This window comes from Poecilia formosa, unplaced genomic scaffold (assembly GCF_000485575.1).
Source record: "Poecilia formosa unplaced genomic scaffold, Poecilia_formosa-5.1.2 Scaffold254, whole genome shotgun sequence".
NCBI lineage: Eukaryota > Metazoa > Chordata > Actinopteri > Cyprinodontiformes > Poeciliidae > Poecilia > Poecilia formosa.
This window is the reverse complement of record NW_006800193.1, coordinates 36,662-60,392: the sequence shown is the minus strand read 5'-3', so window position 1 is coordinate 60,392 and position 23,731 is coordinate 36,662. Positions and strand designations below refer to the sequence as shown.

At 42.5% G+C, this 23,731-nt stretch overlaps 1 protein-coding gene across 2 annotated transcripts in view; it reads left to right on the top strand.

Annotated features, from left to right (window-relative positions):
- The window catches only part of ncanb (neurocan b), a 157,067-nt gene extending 133,746 nt beyond the window's left edge, over positions 1-23,321 (top strand). For both annotated transcript variants that reach the window (XM_007570033.2, XM_007570032.2), the window contains exons 12-16: positions 7,031-7,189; positions 8,830-8,912; positions 9,855-9,999; positions 15,925-16,107; positions 17,564-23,321. In XM_007570033.2, the coding sequence (XP_007570095.1) occupies positions 7,031-7,189; positions 8,830-8,912; positions 9,855-9,999; positions 15,925-16,107; positions 17,564-17,700 (707 nt within the window). In that variant the 3' untranslated portion in view covers positions 17,701-23,321. The remainder of the gene's footprint in view (positions 1-7,030; positions 7,190-8,829; positions 8,913-9,854; positions 10,000-15,924; positions 16,108-17,563) is intronic.
- Positions 23,322-23,731: the final 410 nt, after the last annotated feature.

The following is a 23,731-nucleotide window of genomic DNA, read 5'->3' as shown; positions in this document are numbered from 1 at the left end:
ATCTGAAAAATTGTGATTCATAGTGACCATTAGCTAGCTAGATGTTTGTCTGACTGTGACTCTGTTTCTTCTTTTCTCAGTTTGCAGATTGTTTAGCTTTTTTTATGTGACTATAGCTCAGCTGTCCTTTTGTGGACGAATAACGCTTGTATCTTTCATCAGACATGACATTTATTCTGAAATGATCCTACTCGTCTTTTCCCACCCCAGTACAATTGTATAATGATGACAGCAAGTGATGTCGGTCCAAATATTTCCCTTCTTCCTTTAGACATTTTCCTTATATTCCAATTTGTATAAACTTTGGGGCTTTGGCTTTGTGAAATTCCTTCAATTTCCACTCACCTCTTCCCCTTTCTGTGACATAAATGCTCTTCGAGTCTTAAGGATAGTCTCCATGTGTTAACTGAATTACAGTCTGAAGCCTGATTAGACTGTACGTGCTCAAATTTAATCTTTAAATTGCAGTGAAATAACACTATTTAACTCAGAAGTCACGCAGTGAAGGCTGCAGTTTTCTCCTTTTTCTACCTGCCCACCAACTTCTTGGCAATTAATTATTATTATTATTATTATTATTATTGTGAGATGCCTTGTTTGTACATCTCAACAATCTGGCCTTTCATCTTTCCCATGAAGGAGTCCTGGCAGCGTTTTAGCCTGACATGAAAGCCAGATTTATGTGCAAATGAAACCTTTGATGAGCCAAATAAGCAACCTTTTAAATCTACTTACTACATTTAACCTAATATTCAACAACTTACAATTTTTGTCTTTTGTTCTTGTTTCTACTTTGTATTTTGAGGCTCCGCTTACAACCAGGATTTCTGATCCTTCACCGCAGACTGTGAATACTTGTAATTTCTTCCATTGTATCAATACTGTACAGTTTGTTTTTGTTGTTGTTGTTGTTATTTTTAGCTGTGCACATGAAAATCGTTCACAACTGGCAGGGCAAAAACAAAAACAAAAACAAAAAAAACAAGCCTGACAAACATCTTGCTTGGAGTGCTCTAAGGAAATCACAGACTCTACATGTACAACATATCGGGAGCCGAGTTTTTCCAGATAAGGATTAAAAATCCCTGGCCTAAACACACACACATGATATTCCGTTTTTTTTTTTTTTTTTCCCTTCTAGACAGAAAGGCATCAATTTCTTGCGCTTGCATATCAGCCTGCTCCATCGGCATCAATCGGCAAAGACTCATCTGGGGTATAATTATGCAGAGCGATTCCTCAGACTGGCATCGGTCATTCCTGTTGTGCTCTCCAGCTCCGACGCGGCAACATTCATTAGTGCTAATTGTGAGAATCACACTATTAAGATGTTCCATTAATCAACACCACGCTCATAATAGCCATTATTAAATCCTCAGCCGTTTGCACATTCCTGACACACTCGCACTTTTTTTTTTGACTCTGGCCATCAGCAGATTCTCGCTCTCACTCATTTCTTTCCTCGGCGGACCACTGTCATCTGCCCTCTCGCGAACGGCACACTGAGCTGTCAGCTTTCAAAGAGGCGAAGCAAAGCACACACACACACACACACACGCACACACACACACACGCGCTCACCTACACCGCGTGTGTAAATGCAAACAGCCGCTTCATCATTCAGGGGGATCTAAAAGAGCCAGGCACCCGACACATCACTCGGCGATGTGGATAAACGACCCAATCAGTTCGCTGGAAGTTTATGGCCTTTTATTTCCTAACTGCTGTTCGCTGGAGTCTCTGGGAATATTAATCGGCCCCCACCTCCCTCTCTCCCTCCCTCTCTGTCTGACAGAGTAAAAATGAGAAAAAGGAGACAAGTTGAATAATGTCTAAATATTTGAAGAGGTTGATGTGATGTCGGGCTTTGAGCCGCGCTGTCAGCGAGTGGGAGAAGAAATCAGCAGAGACTTCGCTGAAGATCTGAGGGGGAGAAAACATGGCTGTTTATTTTTGATCTCTTTTTTTTTTGTATTTCTCTTCTCGTCTCTTTATCTTTTTTCTTTGTTTTCTTTACACCCACTCTGGAGTTAGCTGCTCTTTTTTTTTTTTAGGCCTCCTGAGGCATTTGCATTTCTGCTTGCAGCTTATATTTCAAACCCATTGGTTAAGGCTCTAATCAGAGCAGCACTGGGCCACCGGTCATGTTTTTTTTTTTTTTTTTCCCTCTCCCCAACATAGGGTGTGTACAAAAGTGTGAATTTCTGTATGCTTCCTCTCTCTTTCCCCTCCTGTCACACCTACCCCGAGTCTCCTGTCCCTGTTCTTGTAGATAACAAACCTTTCTCTACCTCCATGAGCCAAACTGGACCAACTCCCAGGGCTAATACAATGTACCAGCTGCCATGTGGGTGGACACTTTTAGCAGCCGGCAACCAGGTTAGATGCTGGCATAAAAGCCAAAGTTAGCTGTCAGCAGATAAAATGACAAGCAGCACTGCCTGATTCCGGCTCCAAAAGACCTGAGACAACATCGGGCTGGTTGTTGCTTCATCGGTTGCTTACGCTCGTAAGCATGCCGAGGAAACTACTGCTGCGAAACGTGGACTCTCTTCAGCTCTTTGCCGTCCACATCCCTGAAACAATTACACGTTGACTGATTTCTCTAATGGAAATCTGAAAAGTGTAGCGTGCATTTTGTATTCATTCCCCTCGAGTCTTTAAAGGACCACCTTTCGCTGCAGCTAAAGTGCCAATTTTGTTTGTTTTTATTTTTGTTTCTACCAGCTGCTGTACATCTAGAGACAAGGAAAGGTTTCAGTCAGATTGGATTCACAGCATCACCTTTTTAGTCCAACCTCAGACCCCTGCTTAGATGTAAAGCTGGGAAATAAATCAATGACGATATGTATGTCGCAGTAGACACATCATCAATATTAATAGATAATATGTCTGATAGATTATCCAGTAATTTTACTGAACTTCGTCTCCGATCTACAACCGCACAGCATTGTGGGAGATGTAGGCCAAGATGGGTGGCGTCAGCTAACTCACTCGCTCTTTGGTTACCTAGCAACAACGTGTTGCGTGCCTTGCGCAGCAGCAGTTTCAGGTCCTGCCATCGTGCTTCGTAACTGGAATGAAAACTGTGGTTAGGATAGGAAAGGTCACACCGCCAGTAATTCAGATATTTAAAACAAAAAACTAGTCAATAATTATCAATATCCACTGATATAAGATGCTTACATTGTGATATGTTTTTCAGCCCTTTGCTGGAATTAGCATTACATGCACACTGTTTACTAAGTAGGTGAGTAAAGTAGGCTGCCTGCATGCGACAATTTGCAGATTTTTATACGCAAGAAACCATGCATCGTTTTCCTTCCACTTCGTAAAATACTTTTTGTCGGTCTGCATCATTAAATCCCAATAAAATAGTTGCCGTGGAAACGTTAGCAGGGCGATGCTTTTTAAAAAAAAAGTCCATTTTCCTTTTACAGATTAAACATTTTGCCAAACATGGGAGATGAACAACTACTGAAACACGGCAGCAATGCCTTGCAGGGCGCAACGGCCTTCTCCTGATCCTTAATGTGTCATAATGTGAGGTACCAGGACTCTAAGGCAAGCAACAACTACGGAGACCAAACGCAGTTTAACAGATTTATTAAACAATAAGGTGTAAATGGAGGGAGGATGGAGAGGTGTAGATCAGCGGCAGCAGGGAGGAACCGGGCCAGAGGAGGAACTGAGAAATGGGTGAGCGGTTAGACAGAGGAATAATGACGGGAATGATGGTGTAACCCGGTGATGGCTTACGGTTTGAGGGTTCTGATGAGCAGAGGAGGGTACAACAGTTGGGGCAGTGAGGTGGAGGAGTTCCAGCAGGCAACTGAGGGTGGACAGGCAGCAGCAGGGTGGTGGTTATGGAGGAATCCTGGGGCTAGGCCGAGCAAAACAGCGAGGGTAAGGTAGTCCAGGTGGATCCGAATCTCAGAGAGCGGTCAAAGCTGGTACTAGGAGGAAGGAAGAGATGGGAGAGACGTCAGGAACTAGTTAAACACTTTCGACACAGCACTGAGAGCTAGAGTGTACCACTGTAGAAGCAGAACCATCTAGCATCTTCTTCCGGGAAGCCGCTCCTACTAAAGGCCCTTGCTGATTGGAGATTATGAGCACCAGCTGGATCCCATCAGCCTGCCACCCTGAAAATGTAGAGAAAACACTCCCCTGCAGAACCCAACATAATGAGAATAAAGATTTCCTGCAGAGTCCAACTTATTGCACAGGCTTTGAAAGCCCAGCACCTCGCACCAACTGGATATGCAGCCGTGTCTCGGTTCAGCTGCTCCAGTCGCTTTTCTCAGTTGATTGCTGGAGACAGGTGAGGCTCAGGTAGCTCACTGTGTCCTGGTGAGTGGGGCATTACATGTGATGCTGCGTTAAGGTCCCGGGCTCTGTTGCAGCGTGTGTGACTGCAGAGCTGTGACAGGCTCTGTGTGGAAGATGTGAGCTCTGGCACGGACCTGCCAGGGGCAGCGGGTGAAGGCAGCTCAGAGTGTCCTGCTGAGCTGAAGCTCATGAAAGCCACGCTCAGCTTCTTTACTCTGTCCAGGGTTTCATCATGCTCTTCCCCCGTTGCGGCTGAAGCCTCGGATCTTTGTCGCTCCCGTCCACACAATTCGCAGAGTGTCCTGTCAGACCTTTGTTTTATATTTTTGTTTTGTTTGTTTGTTTTTTTGGTCATTCTGCAAACTTTCTTGCTCTTCAGTAAATCTGTGTGTCGTTCCTCTTAAGTTCTTCAAGTTTTTCCACTCGTCAAATCTCTATTTTGCTTGTTGGCGTCATTAGTGAGGCCAAAAACAGCGGTAAAAGTTCTTTCGATTCTTTTTTTTTTCCCAAGCGTTTCTAGTGAAGCGCATTATCAGCTTGTCTCTGAGCAAGAAAAAGGCTTTTGGTAAAACACGGTGGGGGGAAAAAAAAATGTGACTTCTTAATTCTGTCTAACAAAAGATTGAGCTCCACGTCTTCAGGGAAAGATTAAATGCTAGCATCCAGAATGCCAAAATGAACGAGCGTCTCAGCTCATGTTGAACCCAGTTTCGTTTTGCCCCGAATTAATGAGCTGGACCGGAGGGGCCGCTGAGTACCGGGAGCAAGTGAAACCTGTTAGGACGGCTAATTGAGTTTTATGTTTTCAGCATATTTTGAGGACCTGAGACTCAAAATCTCTCATCACCGGGAGATATCTGAGGAGGAGAACTAATGAGACAAAACGCCACATCAAAGTTATCAACAGAATTACGACGAGCAACTTCCAGGCCTGCTTAATGGATATCAGGAAGCAGACAGAAAGAGCCACTCCAATACGTTTGTGACTGAATATTTGGTCTGAGCTCAAGAGTGAATTAGCGTATGAAACAGACAAAACAGAAAAGCAATTGTTTGGATTAACCGTGGTTAATCCAGTACTATGAAGTTACCCTGTCTCTGCTGACGAAGGTTTTACTCCCTGCAAAAAGGAGGGGAATTCAAACCGACAGCAAAACCAACAGCTTGCTCTACTTTCTCATAGATTAAGGTCATCATTACTTGGTCACTTGGCGGAAACTCAAAAAGCAACGAAGCTAAAATCCCAAATGGTCAGTTGATCCTTAAGTGCAGAAAAAGCTCAAACTGAGATAATACGGCAGGAGTAACGCATCCGGTCTGGACTCAGAAGAACACAGTGAATCTTAAAAGTTCGTATTCAAGAGGATCTTGCAGCGAGCCACAAAATTTGCAATTAACAAAGATGAAGGATGAGGATGGGCCTGACTCACTGGTATAGATGCATTTTCAAACAGTGCAAAAGCGCCCAAAGCATTAAGTGACACTGTACAAAACTTACTAAAAATCGTCAAAAGATATTTCAAGTGCAAACATTTTACAGACCTGCCATCATTTCATTTACGGAGTTACTCAGACTTTGACCTCGGTTGTGCCTTCACCTTTCATGTTTTTCGCAGCGAATTTCTGCGTCCAAACTCACTTTGTTTAGATTGCAGACACCGTGTCTGCGAAGCCGCAAATAATGTGCTTTATCTCACCCCGTGAGGCAGGCCTTGTCACAATAACACACTCCACTCCATTTGATGAAGCTATGTCATTCATCTTTATGGCGCTGTACTCCAAAAAGGTTGCAGTGAGAGCGAGATTTTCAGGCTCTTACTTCAGATTACATCTCAAAACATCCTATTGTGTAATACTTCACTTTTTCCTCTCGTGTCCTTCGCGGTTAAATCTAGATCTTTCGTCATACTAAAGGGGGCCCCATAAGGTCCAACTTGAACAGCGGTGTTGCTTCATATTTGTTGTTGGAGAAGCTTAGGCTCTTTTTCTGATTATCATACCGTTGGCAAAGAAGACTTTCCATCGATTATGCATAAACCCGCTTGTAAAGCATTCAAACGGTGCAAAGCTTAAGCCGAACGCCACGCACACATCACATTTTACACAGCGACACAACGCAGCCCTCACCGAGATGACAGAGGAGGGAACAGATGTAAAAGATGAAAGGAGAGAAGGAGGAAGAGATAGCAGGATGGGTGGAGGGAGAGTAAGTGCGCTGACAGGACTGTGACGGGGCTTAATTACCAAGCGAGCGCCGCTCGCTGGAAGCCATTTCTAAGGATTGTTGTCATTTGAACGGATTAAAACGCCTTTCCACTGGACTAAGCTGTCTCACTGCCGGCTTGCATCTGTGGTGGATTAGAAGTCGAGTCGAAGACAGAAAGCAGAAAAGGGTACGGAGGCAGAGAGCAGTGTCACAAAGGGTACTTTAAGGCAAAACGGTGCAAGAGGGGAGATGGGGGGGGGAGAGATTGACGAGAGAAGAAAAATCCCGTACGCCACGAGACAGGAAACGGGCCGTGTGAACACACAAAGACATCTGAAAAGATTAATAACCTCTCCCTTCTTATAGTCTTGCACTCTCCTTCTCTCTGTTTTGTTACAGTGTAAAAACAACAACAAAAAACAGCATGCATAAATTTTAAGATGAGCCTTTTTTTTTTTAGTTAACGCTTCTTGTCTCCCTCCCCTCTCGCAGACCTCGAGGGCTGCGAGCACTCGTGGAGAAAGTTTCACGGCCACTGCTACAGGTATTTCAGCCGTAGACACACCTGGGAGGACGCCGAGAAGGACTGCAGGGAGCACAGCGGTCACCTGGCCAGCATCCACACTGCAGCAGAGCAGAGTTTCATCAGAGGTGGGTGGAGGTCACAATCTATTCACAGAGAGAAAACCTACAGAAACCAGACCTGGGAGGGGATTTCATCAAAGCAGTGCAGTCTCTATATTTATTTGAAATGGTTTTGCTTACGTGCTACTTCTTTTGTTATCGCTAATAGATTCGCTGAGCACATTGTGACGAACTCTCACAAATGCAGGAGGTGCAGAAGAAACTCGCGAGAGAAAGTGTTTTAATCATTTTTTTATGATTATATTATTTTTTTTATTTTTTTATTTTTTTTTTTTACAGAAAACTTCTAATCCTCAACAGAGGAGCCAAAACTCAACACATATATGACTGCAGAGTTCTTACTGGCCTTTGAAGTCGAGACGTAACCACGAAGTTTGGAAAAAGAAAAATGACAGATTAATTTTGGAATAAAACGATTTGATTGAAATCAAACCTGCATCAGCATAAAATGATGACATGTAGTCTATTATTCAAAGCTTTTAATTTAGCTAGATAAGGGAGAAAATGGTCAAAGCAACAGTAAACTGATTTTATAATTCACTATTTTTGATTTAAAAAGTATTGTGCAAAACTGACAGATACTGTCCTTTTGATAATGATTTTTTTTTTCTTTCTTTTTTTTCTTAACAAACTGAAGGTGATCAATTCACCTTCAGGCTTTTGGAGATTTTGATCCAAGAACGAATCAGACAGAGTTCAGTTCCCCCCACACATCTGTAGACGAAATACGTCTACAGATGTGCCTCCAAGCCGTGTTATCAACAACTGGGTCTCTGTATATTGTGCAAAGAAACAGTAACCTCAGCTTGTGTATGCTACACCTACTTCATTTAAAGCAAATACATATTTCTTTGTTTTTTTATGGTAAGTAAATATAGAATTACAAGTTTTCTAGTTAAACGAGTGTCTGATTCCTATACTTCTGCTTGTCTCAGGCTCACTGTACAGTGTGTTTGTCGACCAGCCGTTTGTTTCAACGTGAACATCCTCTGTTCTGTCTCTTGGTGCCTCGTCTCTTCAGCGCCTCCGTTTCCCCCTCCAGCGGCACTCTATCGCCACTTGAGTTATAACATCAGGATCACCAGCAGCATGATCCTGAAATGTTCAACTCGCTGTCTGTCTCAGTGAGGCCACAGTGCCATCCATCCACCACCACTTCTGTTTTTTTTCTTTTTTTTCAAAATTTCCAAAGAAAAAAAGTGCTCAGTTGAAAATGTGTGTCTCCACCCCTGCAATAAAGGGTTCAGAGCCATTAGCAAGATTAATGGACCCAGTAATGATGTTAATCGTCAACGTGATTGAAATTTTAATTCGTACAGTATGTGCAGGGACTTTTGCACGCCCACACATGCAAATGAGTTTAAGCCAAAATTCCATTAGGGAAATTTCATTCACAAAAACAAAACAAACCAGTCAACAGTCACCATTAGTGCGTCTCAGACATTACTGGTTCCTGTTATTGTCTCTCAGCTGCAGCCAGAAGACCTTCAGTCTTAACCCAGGAAACTTCATTTGGATATTTCAGCTCATACATTCTTTGTGTTTTAGGCAGACTTGGAGAAACACCATTACATTTTAGCAAAAGTGTTGGTTAAATATAAGATTTCTAAGTCTTGATTTATTCGTTTGTCTTACATCTGACACAGGTCTGAGCCATGACAATACCTGGATCGGGCTGAACGATCGTACGGTGGAGGACGACTTTCAGTGGACGGACAAGACAGACCTGGTGAGGACGCAGTTACTTCTAACCAGCAGAGATTAAAATGCTACATATGAAGGATGTGATTTGTTACCAACATCGTTGCAGGATTTGTCACTAATATAAAACTAAAGGTAAATATTGGAAAATCGCCCACACCAACGAAAACAAACACAGCGGTAAATGCAGACAGAACTTTACAAAAATCCAAATACCGTGAACAAGATTACTTGAAGCGCATGAGACTGCATAATCCTGGTTTCATGAGAATGAGAAGAAGTGGAATTTTGGTTGTATTTTTGAAAAAAATACAAAGTCTTTTTCTCTCCACAAAATCCGTAGAGGTTTTATTAATTGCAAATTGTGTAAAAATAAATTAAACATGATCTAGTGGATTCCAGACACCTTAAAAACAGTGAAATGGCCCTTTAGCTACAATGTAGCAGGAAGTTAGATTATATCAAATGCCAGCTGTGGTTTTCTCAGACTGCTTGCAAATTGTTTTTACCTAATTTGTACCTCATTCTGGCACCATTTATCTGTTCTGCAGATAACCCAGAGTATTCCCACAAAAGCTATTTTAAGGAAACGGAGGATTTCCCAATGTTAATGTAACCAAATTTTAGCAGCAAGTCTCACCAAATCTTTATTAGCTGATTCTGACGGCATATCAGAGAAGTACTTCCTTTCTCTGTTCGAAACAAACATCTCAAACATAGCGTCTGTTTCAAAGCATTTCCCTTCATATTCAGAGCTGACAAAAAAGCACAAACTCATTTCAGCAGACACCTAGAAATCACTTTTAGAGATGGATGACACTTTGACAAGAAATCTAATGCCGTTTTAATGAGATCTTATTGCCTCCCCATAGTGAATAAAACTGTATAATCAAAAAACATTCAACACGCTTTTTATTCAGCTGTTGTCTTAATTAACTTTCTGCGTGTGTGCTTTTCTTTACGTCTGCAGCAATATGAAAACTGGCGGGAAAACCAGCCAGACAATTTCTTTGCCGGAGGAGAGGACTGCGTGGTAATGATCGCCCACGAGAACGGCAAATGGAACGACGTGCCTTGCAACTACAATCTGCCCTACGTCTGCAAGAAGGGAACAGGTGAGAGCCTGGGGCTGCGGTACGAAGCGGCACTCGGCAGGACGGGAGAGAAATTCGTCAGATTCAAAGAGCGAGACCGAGGAGCAGGGGCTGAGCAAGACGGAGACGGCGGAAAACAACTCTGCTCCTCTGTTCAGTTTGAGACTCAAAAGTGCAATTATGAGGAATATATATATAAAAAAAAAAGGAGAGCAAAAGTTTCTTCTGTGAATTTTTTAAAATGTAAATCAGTTCAGAAGTGTTCCTGCTGTTAAACTTCAGGGATTGATATATAAAAAAAAAACCTTAAGATGATTATGAACACCCTGACTGTGTCATATTTTACATTACACACGCCTCCTGTATGGAGGTAGATATTACCTCTGAGCCTCTTCAATCAGGACACGTTCAGCTCTTCAGAGTCTCCCTACCTGCGTTCGCATCGTCCTCTTTTCCTGGCGTTAGGCAGCTCTCAGCACGCTGCTCATAAATTATTGTCATAAAACTTGGTCTTCGTAGACAACAGAGCAAACATATGAACTAGTTTGTCCCTTTGTGAACTTGTTGTCACCTGTTGAGGTTTCTCTCTGTGCTACACCCAGAAAACTGCCACTGATTTCCATACAGGACACATTTGAGATCAAAGGCACATGGGCCTTCTTCTCTTAGCGACGACTTCCACACCGCAGGTTGTTTCTGGCAGTGCGACCAGGTAAACGTCGGTGAAAGATTTTTTGACCTTTTATCTGGCCTGCAACAGTGAATTTCTCTGAGCATCTCTTTGACTGATCTATAAATCAGCAATTAACCGGTTGTTTTAAATGGCAACGGAGACGAGAAACCGAAAACACAAATGGATCCACGACTAATTAAAGGTTTTGCTGAGGATGTCGCAGTAAAGAGCTGTGAAGGAGAAAGCTAGACAGCCATTATAATTTAACCAAATCAAGTCTGCCTCTCCGCAACACTGACGTAACGTTAGAGAGCCCTCCGGAGGCGGACCTACTTCTATTTCAGAATGAGCGCAGAGCTGTTTCCTTCACAAGGAAGGTGTTGCACCACCTCTGAAGCACACTGTCACAAGTCCCCAGCATCCGGCCCACCTCTGACCTCAATCAGTCACTTGAAATCACCAGAATCTTTTCATCTTCCCGCTGCTCCCCGCCGTCAGCCCCCTCTTCACTCCAAGTTACCCCCCGCGCGCCGTCTTGTCCGATCAGTGGAGTTTGTCAGCGCCACGCTGCGAGTTCCCCACCGGATTTCTAATTACCCCCGCTCAGGTGATCTGTTTGTCTTCAAGTCACATGAACCTATCAGACATTGATCGACCACCTGGGAGACAGTCAAGAAGGCGCATCAAGCAGCTGGCAATGATTTTTTTTTCCTGTTTAATTCAGAAGAGGAAAGAGATTAAAATGAGTAACATTATATATAAATATATATGTATATACAGGCTCCTCACAAAACAGTCTGTTTAGATGCTGTTCAAATACCGAGCCTCATTACTGATCTACTTGTTGAAACTGGGAAAATTGTTCACCTTCGGATTACATTTTCATTACAAATACAGGATATTAAGTTGCTAAACTTGATGTCAAATTCTACATTTTGCATTTTCGTAGAAGAGATGGAGTGTGTTAACTTATTTTAGTAAAAGTATGTTCTTTTTTTGCCATTTTTATTGTGACAATAATGCACCACTAAATAGCATTTTGAGGAAAATTTGGAAACGTAGACCTATTACAGGTTAGTATTAAATCAGTAATTTCTTAATGGTAATGAAAAAGTTATAAGTGAAGTAATCTGTCACTGAAATATTACATGTTTTACTTAAAACAAGCTCCATTTCTTTCTAAAAAGTTACTTTGAACTTAGTTTGGTCTTATTTCAAGCGCACTAAGATATTTACGCTAGATTCTAGACCAAAAATACTTTAAGGTTTTGTGTTTTTGCAATGTGTATATATTTAGCGTTCGTTTTTGCTCTAAGAAAGATTCATACTTTCATCTAAATAAGTAAAAAACTGCAGAGAGATGACAAGAGCATTATAGGAAAACGACTCAGACCTACTCTGGTTTCGGGACGTTTTTTTTTTTTTTAATCGCTTTGTATCTCTGTGTTTTAACAGCGCCGCACAACAAAACCATCATCTCTCAGTCGTTCCCTGCAGCCCCGTCACCTGCAACATTCACAAAGACAAGCGTTTTGCATTTTGGTCATTTTTAGTAAAGAAAAAAGCGAATCTGTCCACATGAAGCTCTTCCACGTGAGCTTCTCTCTCTCTCTCTCCCCTGGTCGAAAATGCACACATACAGCCGCTTCACATCTCTCTCGTTTTTTTCCCTGTCGTGATTGTCAGTGGGTGAGCGGATGCTTTGAGGCCGTAAAGCAGCGCTGAGAGGACCCAGCATCAAGCTGTCTGCAGCTCTTCGCGTTCCTCCGCTTCACACTGACAACCCCCCGCTACACAGGCATAAAGGCGCAAATAATACCTCTGTAGCTGCTCCCAGCATGAATAAACACATCCAATGTATGCGACTTTTAGAAAACATAAACAAACGTGTCTTGGTAAGCTTTATGAAGTGTACATTTTTTTTTTATATTATTTAAATGCGTGTAAAATTCCTGAACACAAGAGGAAAATATATAAAGTAGTCTAGGTAATCCTGCGGTTTCCAGGTGTACGCCTGCGCCTCCGGTCTGCCGCTGCCTTGTGAACAACTTTTTTTTTTGTGGCTTTTCTGGTGTAGATCTTTTCATTCTGACTTATAAGAGTTTGACATCCAGGGCTTTATGCTGCAAAGACCTTTTCTGACTTAAAAAGTGCTCCGTGAAATCTCTGCTTTGGTTGCTTCTTCTGGGTTTAGTGACATTTTCTTTCATCCATCTTTCAGTATATCTGACTCGTCTTGCCATCACTGCAAAATGGAAAAAAAGAAAAAAAAAGAAAGTAAAAGAAAAAAACACTCCACGTGGGGAAAAGGCTTGTAGGCAAAGAGAAAACTGCCTTTTAGCCCTCCGTCTTTGTTGACTCAGTGATTTTCCTGTGTCAGAAAGAGTCAGGTTTTCCCTTCCCTTCTTCTTTCACAACCCATTAAACTGTAAATGTGGCATTGGGATTTCCGTCTGAATTAATGATATCGCTTCGCCTTTTAGAGGCTGTTGAATCATTCACATTGCCAAAACTTACAAAGATACCCTGATTGCGTATTTGCTTATTCCTGTGACGCGCAAATAAAGTTCAAATCAGTGGTAGTTTGACTGTCAGACAGTATTTGAAGTGAGAGCCACGTTTATCGGCACCATGCCGCATTTAATGGTAACGTAATGTGAAGAACGCCTCAAAATATATTAATCTTTTATTGCGGCAGCAAAGTCGTGCATGAAAAATGTATAAAACGGGATGTTTAATTTGAGTGCATTTCTTCATTGGAGGAAAATCCCGTCTTCTGGAAGGAATTGTTTTGAGCAGAATCACTGAATGAAAGTCAAGCGTTTTCATTTATACTTGCTTTCATTCATTTACGACTAATTAGTAGCCCTCTGTTTCTCTGGACTATAAATATGACTTGACTCAGGACATTTCTCATCACTGCTGATCACCGAGTTGGACGACATGTATTGTGTTTGTCTTGTCAGTGACCAGGATGTTAGGTGAGGTAAACTCACAGTTGGAGGACTGCAAACAGTGGCGACATCTTGAGGTTTTTTTAAATCTCCAAAACAGCCATTGGTTGGTTATGAGTGATCCCAGGGGGAAAAAAAGGTCATATTTATACTGCCATCACAAACATTAACATGTAGAGTTTCTTCAGCTTCACTGATACTGGTTAGACGAGCCAGCGGCTGATCGACCAGCGACGAATCTCGTGAAAAATCACGCGGACCCATCATTAACTTTTTACACAGTAGGACATTTTTAATGGAAAGAAATCTGGTGAACTCCACCAAAAAAAAAAGAACTAAAAATGCGTATGAGTACCTATTGGCCTACTTGATATGCTTCGATAGGTTGATTCAAAAAGTATGAACAAGCAAACACAAAAGTGGACCAACAAGTCTGAACAAAAACCGAATGCTGTCCTGTTGAGGATCGGTTGTGCAAAGTATTAACAGCAAAGGTACCAAAAGCTTTGATGACGCGATTTTGTTAAAAACAGTTAGTTCTTAACGTTTGATTTTTCTCACTTGTTGAATAAATGAAGTCGATTTAACAATACTTTTTAGTAACATTTTTTTTTTCGTATAGATTTTGTCTGTCTAAATGCATGTTTTCTTTATATTGTTTATCTATTAGCGATGTTCAGCACTTTGTCTCAGGTGTTACAGCGCTACAAAAAGTTGTTGTTGATGAGGATGATGATTTTTTGTTATTTTTTTAGTACAATTCTGCCTAGAAAAGACATGCAGTTTGGGATTACTACGAAATAAAACTGTACCATTGCGATTAGTTCAGAACTGACTGCGTCACGAATGTCCATCACCAACATTTAGATGAGACCTAACTGTGAGCTGTTAGCTTTTTAAGTGTAGAATAGATGCACATTAAATGTGAAGCAGGTGACAGCTGAGTGTCAGCTCTGTGACTCCTGTAACCAGACAGCCTCAGCCCATCCAGCGTCACTGCAGGAGGCTGCTGGAGTGCTTCCCTGTGGCTCTCCAGTCCCGTCAGTCTCTGCACAGCGTGTCAGTCCTATCTCCTGCAGCTTCTGTAAACATTTTTCTCATCCTCGCTCCTCTCCCCTTATGTCAAAATTGCATTTTTTTTTTTTTACCTTGACAGGCGCCCACTCACACTCAGTCTTACACCAACTTTGCTGTCCTGCAGAAACGAAATCCAGATTATGATGTTTTCAGTGCGGTAATGCTCTAAGAAAACCGTGAGCCAAAGTCTGAACGTGTGTCTGTATGTGTCCTTAAATTTGGGATTTTGTAGGGATGATGAACCCATATAGTCCTCACAATTTAAAGACTACTTCTGTAATGAAGAGGGCGGTGTAACCTAGCTAAAGCAGACAACTTGGAAACTATTTTTAAAAATCTCGATGGAGGAAGTAAGACAGGATGTTTTTATATTTTTTTTTGCAAAAGAAGTGACATCTATGTTTTAGACAAGGCACACATGCAATAGAGCATAATCTTTTCATTTCTTCATTATTAGTTTATTTCTTTCAAATTATTGCTTTGTTATGAAACCAGGAGCACATTTTATTATTATTATTTTATATCTTAAAGATATTAAAATTTATTCTCCTGTTTTTCTACTGCTCTAAATGACAGAGAGTGCCTACTCATCAAAAATGTAATGGGTGTTTAAAGCATTAAAGCAGCTGCACATCAACATCTGAACAATGTTTGGTAGCCAAGTTATTCAGCTTATTGAGTTTAGCTGTTAAACCTATAAGGTAGTTATAGCGTTAGCACTATAAGGTACTGTTTACATAAATATTCAAATGGGCTAAAAGAACATTTTCCAATAAAGATTGTAGCACACCAGTAATTTTAGTGAATTTTACTACAACTAGATTCCAATAACATTGGGGGGAGGGGAGGTAGCAAAGTAAAGGTTAGTTTTTGCAGTATGATTTATCTGTATAATATTTTGCTGTATGACCTGTTTTGGTTTATAGTTATCAGGGGTTTTTTTTTCTCGAATGTGTTTGTGAAGTTACTTTTTCACTTCTCCTAATCTTTCTGAGCTTCAAATGCTGGAAAAAAAAAAATAAAAATAAATCCATGTTTACATGTTGTTGACCATTTGTCCGCATCAGCATTGGCGCTTGGTCTTTTGGAGGCATCTGTGAGCACGTACCCGATGCTGGCATAAATCTGATTAATCCAGGACCGTCGTGCTCGGCTCAGTTCAGGTCCAAGCTGCCTTCTTTCGTCCTTGTTTTCCTCTGCTCTGAACTTGCCCTCTTTGTGCTCCCTTGTGTCTCTCCCCAGTGCTTTGCGGCGCCCCTCCCAGCGTGGACAATGCCTTTCTAATTGGCCGGAAGCGTTCCCACTACGACATCCACTCCATAGTGCGCTACCAGTGCGGCGACGGCTTCCTGCAGCGCCATGTTCCCACTGCTAAGTGTCGCGCCAACGGCAAGTGGGACCGACCCAAAATCATCTGCATAAGATGTGAGTTTTGCACAGCACGGTTCTCGCAGACGTTACCTAAAGCCGTGCTTTGGTTTGTTTTATTTTTAGCGCATTCCCCGCCACGGGTCCCGAACATCGAACCTACATTAGCAGCCCTGAGGCTCGGCTGTCACTGTGAGCGTTGTGGCTCGCCAGCCCTGCTCTCATTATTAATAATTGCAAGCAAAAAAAACATTACCGTGGCTGTGGCCTGAATTAATTCCCCTGGGCTTGCTCAGAAGTGATTGGGTATCCTTTGAAGTGCGTTATGCTCAAGGTTGTCCCCCTCCCCCTTTAAAAACATGTTTTACAACAGGTTCAGACTCAATGCAATGGAATAGACGTGTGCTTAATGTTCAGCATTTTTCGCTCTTTTTTGCATGTTCATGATGCAAAAACCCAGGAATTAAATAGTCAGGTACTCGTTCATCGACCTTAAACCCTTTCACATTCTGTTATATTCCAATCACTGTGTTCAGTGTATTTTCATGGGATTTTATGCGACAGACATAAAATCTGTCGCATTAAAGTGATGTTACTTGTTTCACAGTAACATCACTTTGAGAAAAAGATTTTTAGAAATACACGTTTGACCCGGTGTCCTGCATGTTACATGTCTTCCCCTGGTCCAACACACCTCGGTCAAATGATGGCTCATTTGCAGGCCTCTGCAGAGCATGCAGAGGAGGTAGCAACTACAACCAGGAAGAGAAGTGAGCCGAGCAGGACTCCGGCCCCGGAGGGCTGACTCTGGATTTAAAATGTCCTCCCTCCGTCGCACACCTTCCCCTTTTTTAGCGTTTACAGAGTTAATTTTGTTCTGATCAGATTTGACTCTCAGACTACACAGGAAGCAGAAAGTCAAGAGGACAGGCAAGGAGCAAGATTCACTTTAATATTCCACAAGCCGAGGCTCGCGTTGCTCAGAGAGTGACAGTAATGATGAAACACTGAAATAATGTAGCTTTCTGCTCAAACTGATAAAGACGCCATTGCTTCTTCTGACTCCTAATCTGTGGAAGCGGGCTGTTTTGACGCGCCGCGAGTTAGAAAATGTGTAAGCGTTCGTCGCAGATGACACGTCGGACCGATACGATTTGACACCGCCGCCCCGGGATGAGCTCTCACCTCTGTGAGAGGGATGGGAGTGGGTGGCTATCTCGGCGCGCCCCTTGCTTATAGGCGCCCGGTCCACGCAGTGTGAGATTAAACAGATAACCCCTCAGCGTTTCAGGCTCTGCACGGAGAATGGGACGTTCTGACCTTGCTGCTCTTTGATCCCCTCTCCCTTGCGTCCTGCCTGGTTCCACCGCCTTCGACAATCCATCTGAAAGCCTGTGATGTTCCCCCTGGGATGCATGTCTGTCTTCCAGGTTTTTTTCTCTTTTTTTAACTCTAGAACTCTACTTTAATAAATCACACTGTTTCTTTCTCTCTCTCTCTCTCGTTTCGCCAGCTCGGCGGGCCCATCGTTACCGACGCCACCACCACAAGGCGAGGAGGGAGCGCAGGAAGCACAAGCGGCATGGCCACAGAGAGGGGGGGCACCACGGAGGGGAGCTCAACCAAGGCCACAACCACGCCCGCTTCTGAACCAAAAAAACACAAGAAAAAAAGATTGGCACCCTCCTTCTTTTTTTTTTTATTCTCTTCTCTGCTGCAACCTGCAGCTCGCCTGTCTCCCCCGTTGTCCTCATTTCCCCAAATACCGCTTCAAACTCTCAGCCCATGAACTCCCCGCGCCCCTGTTTTTTTCTGTTCTGCCCTCACTCCCCCACCCACCTCCTCACCGCCTGGTGCACAGAGGCAACCTGCTTATTAGTCCCCTCTGATGCCTGCCAAAGTGCTGCCAGGTGTTGCCAGGACTCTAACAACCACACTGACATCCCTTCTTCTTCTTCTTCTTCTTCTTCTTTGTTTCATTTTTGGGCTCCAGCTCTTTTGTCTTGTCCTCTACCCTCTCAGATGATCCAGTTGCTCTCCCTTTCTTTGAGCTCAGCCCTTGACCTATTTTTTTGTTTTGTTTTGTTTTTTGTTTTTTTGAGAACGAAAAGAGGAAGAAAAAAAATAAAAACATTTTCAGTTTGAGTATGGACTTTCTTTGGCGAGAAGTGGTTTTAGTGTGAACTGTAAATAGGGGTGACATCACTGGAAATGCCGTATCAAAGTCAGACGAGTCAATGGGAGACGTCGTGATATTGACTTGAGCCTTTTGTCTATCGAACAGTTATTTTTTACAAATGCTCTGTGTTTTATCTCCTGATTCTGCTGCTTTTCGGTTTTGCCCCTTTGTAAGACACTGTTGCGGACTGGCAGCGCCGCCGCCGCTGCGTCGTTCTGACACAGATTTAGCTGATTTTTGAACCAGAGGCGGTTGTAATTGAGTTATTTGAATTGTTAGCGTTGTATTTTTTCTTGTCGGTGTGAGACAGTTGCTTTAGATCAGATGATGAAAGCCCAGAGGAAAAATGGATAGTGGCTCTGATTTCTGGCTCACCTAAATAAATCATCTGAGCCATCTCGAACGGTTGAAGGTGTGCCGACACCTCCTCTCCCCACCCCACTCCCCGTCACTCCCAGGGTTAACCTGCACATTTGATACCGATTGTCTCAACTCAGCTCAAAACTTCCAACATTTGTTTTCTGGCGTCACAACGAAGGGGAAGTAGAACGGCGAGGGTCCTAAGATTTAAGACAGTTTTTCAAGGCTCCACGCAAAGATATGTTGAGTCACTAAGATTTTATCTGCTGAAGTTAAACATTTTTAGCGAGTGATTAAAATCCCACCACGGAAGCACTGAGGTCCGGCGAAAAGTTTACAAACGTGCGTCGCGCCAGGAGTATCATTGTAATATGGATTTAGTAAGAAAATATGTTTGAAGTTTAAATGTCAAGCGGATTTTCTCAAATTCATCCGTCTGTTCATCCGTTTGTCTTGTCCAGATCACCTAAACGAGCCTCAGCGATTTAACAGTCGCACTCAAGACGACGGAAAAATCAGCTTGGATGTTCAGAGAAAAATGATAAACCAACTCTTGTTCAAGCTTTCCATAACGACAAATCTGCTGGAAACCCTGCAGATGTTGTTCAGAGGAAATACTTGTTAAGATGGAAGTTTTTTTTTGTTTTTGTTTTTTCGCAGCTAAACAGATTCTTCATTATCTGGGTTTGGTTGCTGCAAAGTAAAGCAGAAACACTGTGACGCTTTTGAATTATTGGTTTATTTATCACAAGTTACACCACGTGATCACGTTCCACATGATCACGTTCCACATGATCACGTTTTACTTTCGTAAGTCAGCCCTGTTGTATAAATACATGAATGAATAGAAATTTAGACTGATGGTGAGAGACATATTCAACTCTAATTGGAGCAAAAGTACTTTATACCTCCACTGAGCAGGAAATGTTTGTGCAAATTTTTTTTACATATATAAAAAGGAAACAGATGATTTGCCCTATCAGCTGTTTTTGATATAACCAACTTATCAGACAGATTTTCCTGAGTGTTTTGTGTCAGAAACCATCTCATGTTTCATCAGAGTAAATGCATTCAATCCCCATTTGTTTGTTTTTTGTTTTTGTTTTTTTTTTTCTTTATAATCAATCTTCAAACACATTGTTATGATATAACCTCTTTCTTATGGCTAACACATTTGGTGGATTTCTGTTTCTTGTGTTGACTTTCCTACTAACATGTATTTAGTGTTGCTCTAGCAATTAAAATGATAAAATAAAAGTGAAGATGGATCCAACCCGATTTTTATCAGATAAGTTACACATCACATTAGGTTGCTTAGTAGTATTAGTTTTTATCAATTTGTCAGTAAAATTGTCCCCCCTAACAGTCGACTGAGTTGAACAGACATAACCAACTCAGACTTATACTGACTGATGTGAAGCCATTTGTCAGAGCTGCACCGACTGGGGTCGAACATTATCACTGGGAATAAGAAGCTGTGTCGTCGTGTGTAGGAACTCGACGTTCGTGTGTTTTCACGAAGCAGAAGAGTGATGGCGGCCGACGACGGAAAGGGTCGGCGAGGTTAAGGCTTGCCGTTTCTGGGTCAGACAGAAACTCCCACCTGAAGACGGCCGTGGCGCGTGTCGTGCTTTAAAGAGGAGATTGAGGGGGACTGAAAAAGAAAGAAGAAGAACGCTTTGCTCTGTCTTCTCTCAGCTTTACTGTCCAGATAAATCGTTGCTCTTCTTTTTAAAGCCGACCCTCGAGGTTTGTGCTTGTGGGATTATGACCCTCATTCCGGCATGTCTAGCTTTGATGTTTCTTTGTCTTTTGCTGGATCCTTTTTTTCTTACTCTTTTAGTACCTTTGTGCTTTTGAAGGATTCATCCATCTTTGCTCATCCTCTTTTTCTTCATTTTTACATTTTTTTATTTTTAACAGAACGTTAACATTTTCAGTACTGTAGGTCCTACCTGAGGTTGCATGGATCAGAATTTTGTGCCTGATTTTTTTTTTTTTTTTATCGGTGGTTTTTGTAAAACTTGTACTTACAGATCCTGACTTAAGCCGATTTAAGGTTTTTTTTACAGAGAGAAGAGGAAGACGAGCAGTAAATGGTAAAACTAAGCTGCACTGATCACTGCAGCCTCAGCGTGCGGAGCCTGTGCTCTACCACCAGGCCATGTTATGCAGTGTTTTGTCTTTTGTATCTTTTATATTAGCAAAAAGGGCAGTTACCATGGCTATCATGGCAAACATATACCTGTGTCTGAAGGTATATTTGCAGTATAACATTGTTATTCTACAGAGACAAGGAGTGGAAAGCTCAAAAGGATGAAAACGGCTTACTTTCTGCTGAATGTCTTGCTCTCGCTCGCTTTCTTGCAGCCTGGACCTACCACGACTTGTCTCAACGTGTCTTTGAAAAAAAATATATATCTCAAACAGCTTCTTACACTTCTGCATCATTTTTACACACATTAAATAACCTAAAACTAGCTTTCAGTCTTCTTTGCTCACTTGCGTTTCAGCGCGGCACGTTCCTCAGTCAGAATGAGGTGAGATTTTTTCCGTTTCCAAACTCTTGTTCACCAGTCGGTCCACCGGATGATTTCGCTACGTGCTGCATGTTACGGGCAGCGTTAAGGCGAAGTCTGCTATTTGCAGATGATATCTTTGCCTTTGTTTGCCTCTTGTCACCTTGGCTAGGACAATAACAGTAATCTTACACCTTTGTATCGGTTCAATTAATCTCCTGCATGCCTAATTAACAAGCTGCATTATCAGCCCAACCACGGAGCTGCCATGACAGGGGAAGGGTAATGTAATGCTGATGGACAGTCAGAGGAGGGTACATGGTGGCTGTCAAAGCCATCAAACCCCTGTCGCTCTGCAGATGTCAGGCTGCTTTCTCTCCCCGTCGCTCCTGTAAAATAGATTGACCATAGGTGGATGAATAAAAGGGCAGATGGAAGGCCCTCTCGCTGCAAACTTGATGCTGAGAGACAGGGTAATTACAGCTGGGACGAGACCTAAAAAAAAAAAAGTAAGAATAATGTGATAAAGTTGTAAGAAACCGACTCGAGCTTTGAGCCTAAAATCCACGAGGCGAGCACGTTGGAGAAACCAAAACCGACGTGACTAAAGCGGATCTTTTTGTGACGCAAAAACAGACCGTGCTCTCCTCACGCAAAGAGATGCCCTCTTTTAAATCCAGCCATCAACCTTTTCTCACAGGAATACAAAACAACAACAAAAGTTTCACCTCAAACATGTTAAATGAGCTCAAACACACACACACACACACACACCAGTTCTTCCTCTGACTTCAAACACAGCGTTTGGTTCCTTTCAAAAATCCTCCTTTTAATCTTCCTCACTCCCACTCGGCTCGCCTTTTCCTCTCCGGGCGCTACAGTCGGAGGCCTGAGGGCAGACAAACACACGGCCGGCCACAAAGCCTTATCATTGCAAATCATAATCACAACAGTGAGCTTGTTAAGATGTTTCGGCCAGCTGTCTCTCAGGCTAGAGGCGGGAGCGACTCCTTGGTGGGAGCCGGTGTTGGTCTGTTTCTTGCTCGTTGAGTCGAAGAGAGGTGTGAAACATTCAGGGCGTCTTCGTGCCTGAAATTTCCATGAATCAGCTCGATTATTTAGCTCTTTGAGATGTGGCTAAATATGGAGGGATTTTCAACAAAAGGTCCGTCTGAATCAATCGAGCTGCGGTTTCAGTCGGAAGATGGGCCGACACTCCACCTTGTCCGTTTGTCAAGAAGCAGCTTGAAGGAGGCGCATGCTGTAAAAAGAGAGTCGGTAACGACAGCACGATGACGGCGATGCAGCGGCTGCCGTCCTCCTTCAGTCGCGCACAGACAGACTATTGATTTCATGATTAGACGGTCTGTCTTGTGCTCTTATTAAGTCTGTCAATGGCATCGACGGCGCAATCGCATCGACTGACTGCTGAGTGTTTTCTAAATGACAGGAAAACAGACACAGTTCTCCTCTTAGCGTTCACCGTTTTCACGTTTTTTTTTTTTGTTTTTTTTTTGGTCGTTTTCATTCCCGAACTCTCTTCCGCTCCCGTTTCGTTCTCCGGCCTTTCCCCTAGCGGCGTCTGTGCGGCATCGCGCCGCTGAAACTGAGTTGAGACGATTTATCATTGTCAGGAAAAGAAGCGGGACGGACGGATGAAAGGAAACGTGTTCCTGCCGCTGAGTGAGAATGACTGAGACAAACGCAGCGGACAGATGTTTCCCCTCTCTTTCCTCCGTTACATATCACGCCTTACTCTCCTCCTTTCCTTACGATCCATTTATACTCTGGGTGTGTTTGTTTGTTGCTTAGCCTCTCTGGGCCGCATTCACACAGCCGGTGAAAGCCCTTTTTTTTCTTCTCTTTCCTACACGCACACACACACACACACTGCTGCTGCTGCTGTTGTGAAACTGCTGCAATAGATACACAGAGGCGCTTCGGTCAACACTGCAGGAGAACCCGAAGCGAAGCTGGGCATTTACGACACAGACAAACTTCATTGACGGCTCTGTTCCCTGCGCAGCGTCTCGGCTTGCAGGTTTCTGCGGTGAAACACAAATGCAACATATAAAAGACTGAAGCTGTGTGAATGTGGCTCGGCAGTATTTATTGATATTTATCAGTGTATGTTCTTAATTCTAGTACTGTTATTGTATTATATTCTTTACAAGACAAATGGTCATTAAAGGAAACCCTTGTTTGGATCCATCCCCTGTTTGCCTGGACTCGTTGTTTTGAGTTTGTGAAGTTATTCCAAAGCCATTATGTGGCCAAAACCGCTTATTATGCAAGGCAGAAAAATAAGAAAGAATAAAATATTAATATTATAAGCAAGTCAAATTCCTTTTTTTCTTTTGCTGGAGCAGTTTATTTTATACTAAATAAATGCAATCAATACAACTTACGTTTTTTAACTGTGAACTTTTTTTTCCCAATTGTTCTTTGGTTGCAGAATTAAATGGTAATTTGCCTGTAGAGTGCTTAATCTATAGTCTAGAGACCTCTAAAGCACTTTGCACCACATTTAGTCTTTCAGCGCCACAATTATTGGTGCTCTAAGCAATTCCTTTAAAATGAATTTGTGAACTGATTCTAAAAGAATAAAACAGTAATTCTGAAG